General features: G+C 53.7%; 1 protein-coding gene across 1 annotated transcript; it reads right to left on the reverse strand.

The window, feature by feature from the left end:
* Positions 1–393: 393 nt before the first annotated feature.
* LOC125541148 (peroxidase 2-like) lies at positions 394–1,739 on the reverse strand. Its single transcript, XM_048704618.1, has 2 exons — positions 1,428–1,739; positions 394–1,341 (listed from the first exon to the last, which is right to left on the reverse strand). The coding sequence occupies exons 1-2, from the start codon at positions 1,644–1,646 to the stop codon at positions 577–579; spliced, it is 984 nt and encodes a 327-aa protein (XP_048560575.1). The 5' UTR covers positions 1,647–1,739; the 3' UTR covers positions 394–576.
* Between the last annotated feature and the right edge of the window lie 1,706 nt (positions 1,740–3,445).

Raw genomic sequence — 3,445 nt, forward strand, 5'->3', positions numbered from 1 at the left:
CGAGCAGATCCACCAAAGATAGATCTGCCGGAGACACACCTCCACACTCCCACCGACGATGCTATGCACACCACCGGGACCGGGGCTAGACAGGGAGGACCTTATTCCATTTTCAGAAAGCCGCCGCCGTCTCGCCTTCTTGAAAAGGATACAAACCCTAACAATACTCAAAGAACCATCTAAAAATGAAGCCTTTCCGTCGGCAAGGGCCGAGATCCACCGCACTCCCATGGTCCTAGGCCACCATAGATGAGGCGTACCGACGGCAACCCTAATCTTTCTTGGGGAAGAGGCCATATGAACCGGAGATCTAATGCAATAGCGCACCTAAACCTTCGGTGCAGGTCGCCCCATAAATTAATGCATTTGCAAAGAAAGTAGATGACTGGATAATAAGTCGGAAATGAAAATTTTATTCAGGCATCTATCACCTATCGTGAAAAAAGCCCTGTTAATCGAATTACAACCTGATCAGCTGAATGCAGCAAAGGAAACGAAAGAAACAAAATGCAATGAATGCAGCAAAAGAACCGAACGCATGCACGTTCGAGTGTTAAATACAAATAGCCAGCATCCCTATTTGTTGACGATCCTACAGTTCCTCCTGATCTCGCCGTTGGCAGCGGTCTTGAGTTCGATGGCAGCCATCTTGACCATCGCCTTGGCGAACTTCTTCTCCCAGCTCCCGGGGTTGAACGCGTTCTCCATCACCTTCGTCGCCGTCTTCCCCGACGTGAGCAACGCCGCGTCGGAGATGAAGAGCACGTTCCGCTTGAGCAGGTTGGTGTAGTACATGTTGTCCATCCGGTTGGGGGTGACGATGTCCTGCACCACGGTGGGGTCGTTGGTGAAGTTGGGGCTGACGGGGCACTTGCTCCGCAGCAGCCTGGTGAGGCCCGGGTTCATGTCGGAGGGGTTCGGTGGCAGGCGGTCGGTGAAGGAGGAGCAGTGCGACACGCCGATGGTGTGCGCGCCGGAGAGCACCACGAGGTCGTCCTCGTCCATGTTCTTGGCCTTGAAGCTGTCGACGAGCTGCGTGAGGTTGAAGAAGGGCGGGGGCAGGAACTGCAGCGCCTCAGTTTCAAGCGACACGCGCCCGTCGAACCGCCCCGCCGGCATCTTGTAGTCGATCAGGCTGCTGCTGAGGAAGAAGGCGGCGTCGCGTGCGGCGAAGGCGATGATGTCGGCGCAGGAGACGACTCTAGGGCAGACCCTCTCGAGGACCGCCTTGGCGGCGTCGATCACCTCGAAGCCGCGCAGGCTGGGGAAGTTGGGCGGGCCGAGCTTCTCCGGCCGCGGGTTCGCCGGAGTCGCGTCCAGCAGCACCGACGCGTCACAGCCCTGCACAAGCCGCTGCTTGTTAACCACGTGCTCGTACGTCGCTTTACATGCATATAAAAAAACAGTTGACAGTACGGCGCACGCACCTGGACGAAGCAGTCGTGGAAGGCCATGCGGATGATGCCGGCGCCGAGGCCGGGGTTCCGGGAGACGGCCTTGCCGACGACGTCCCTGACGATGCTCTCCGCCGCGCGGCACTTCCGGTTGTAGTAGCCGACCCTCACCCTATGCCCCGGAGCCCCCTTGCCCTGGCATGTCGCCGCCAGGAGCAGCACGCACGCGATCCAGATCGCAACCCTACCCATCCTTGAGCTCTATCGACCCACTAGAGCCGAGTTGTGTTGAGTGGCCGGAGACTGAAAGTGGAAGCTGCAGTCGTGTGGTTGAGGTGTGGAATCGCTGCTCCTCCGCACGTCCATTTATACGCGCGGGACAGAAGGAGAATTGGCAGGGGTTGCTCTCCTGTCTGCGTTTCTTAATCGGGCAGAGCATGTTCCCTACTCCCTAGACGCCGCAGGAACATGCGAGCACAACTCAGCACACATCCCCTCGAGCTACAGAGCGCTGACTTGAAGGAAACCGGGGCCGGGTTGATAAATAATCTAGTCGTGAATGTTGATGTAGGCATGTGCAGATCCGTGAATCGTGAATGGTTTGCAGCTCAAATGCTTGCAAGGCAGCGTGGACGGATAGGCTTTTCTCTCCCAGCTGAGGTTAAATTAGCAGATTCCGTCTGAATTTGATGTCTCCAGTGTGTATTCTTCGCTGGCGACATGTTTGTTTACTCCATATAAAGCACATGGTAAACGACATCTTGATCGTTTCAAGAGGGCCTGTCGGTCACGGCGAATTTGCTGGGCACTGGACGATGGTGTACGCAATGACAAAAGTACTGCATATAACCAGTGAGCTCAAAAGTCCACACGGAAGGATGATCATACATAGATAGGTCGTCGGGGAGCACGCGGCTCTTCTTCCATGCCCTGTAATCGTGCAAACCGACGCCTCAAAATTTGTTCATGGGAAAAGAAAAGGAAAGAAGAAAGCTAGTGTGCTCTATGCATGGATCGATCGTGCACCGGTTTGATGGATAATGCCTTATAATTGTCGATGGGCTAGATCTGGGTTCAACATCTCGCTGCATCGCGTACCAACCGGTAGTTCGATCCCTACTTCACCAGTCTCGGTCGTGATGCTAGCGATTAAAATGGAGTTTTGCTACCAATAATTATACACTTAAACTTACAAGGATTTTAGTCTGTGAGTTTTTTGGCAAATACGATAGCGGACCAGCCGGTCGACCGAAACCCTAGCTGCCACAATGCTTACACCCCCTCTAGCTGCCGCCAGGGCTCTGCCCCCGGCGGGAATGTCCTGATCAGGGTGCGGGCTGCTTTTGGAGGAGTTGGAGGGCTGCCGCAGGTTTTGGTGAAGGAACATGTGTGCTCCAGTAGCGGTATTCGTTAGGCGGTGCTCGACGTTGGCGTTGGTAATCTAGTGCGGTGATCTTAAACAGCCACTCATCCTGGCTAGTTCGCCCGAGTAGTGGCAGTCAGTGCGTGGTCCCGGACTGCGGTGAGCTTGAAATCCGACCCATGCATGTCGGTATGGGTGTTTTTTTAGGGTTTTTAGGGAGTCTTCGAGTTTTATTTGGGGCAGCAAGGCGGCTGATACATCTCAAACGTATTTATATTTTTTGTTTATTTCATGCTATTATAATATTACTTTTGTGGTCTTTTATAGAAATTTATTATTTTTCATGGCAACATGTCGGGGGTTAAGTGCGACATATGCCAATGGATGACTTATCATGGTGGGGGCGAGTAGAACGTCGCCGGTGCCTGGAAACGGGATAAGGCGTAGACACGAACGCCGACGTACTTTACCCAGGTTCGGGGCTCGATAACACCCCTAGTCCTGCTCTGCGGGGTCTCCGCATGATCACTAAGGCAAAGTGAGTACAAAGGTGCTCCTCGAGCTGTATCTGTGGATAGACACTACTAGGGAAAACCTTATACACAGAATATTACCAGCAGCGCGGTTTAAAAACAATCGCTACTGCTACTTAGCAGTAGCGTGCTGCAAGAGACCACGCTGCTAATAC

The sequence above is a fragment of the Triticum urartu genome, chromosome 2, assembly GCF_003073215.2.
Source record: "Triticum urartu cultivar G1812 chromosome 2, Tu2.1, whole genome shotgun sequence".
Classification (NCBI taxonomy): Eukaryota; Viridiplantae; Streptophyta; class Magnoliopsida; order Poales; family Poaceae; genus Triticum; species Triticum urartu.

Excerpts from the sequence above, each read along its gene's own strand:
- LOC125541148 (XM_048704618.1), bottom strand. The coding sequence starts at position 1,646 with ATGGGTAGGGTTGCGATCTGGATCGCGTGCGTGCTGCTCCTGGCGGCG. Across the intron at positions 1,342-1,427 it reads TCCACGACTGCTTCGTCCAG|GGCTGTGACGCGTCGGTGCT; the intron begins GTGCGTGCGCCG and ends CGGCTTGTGCAG.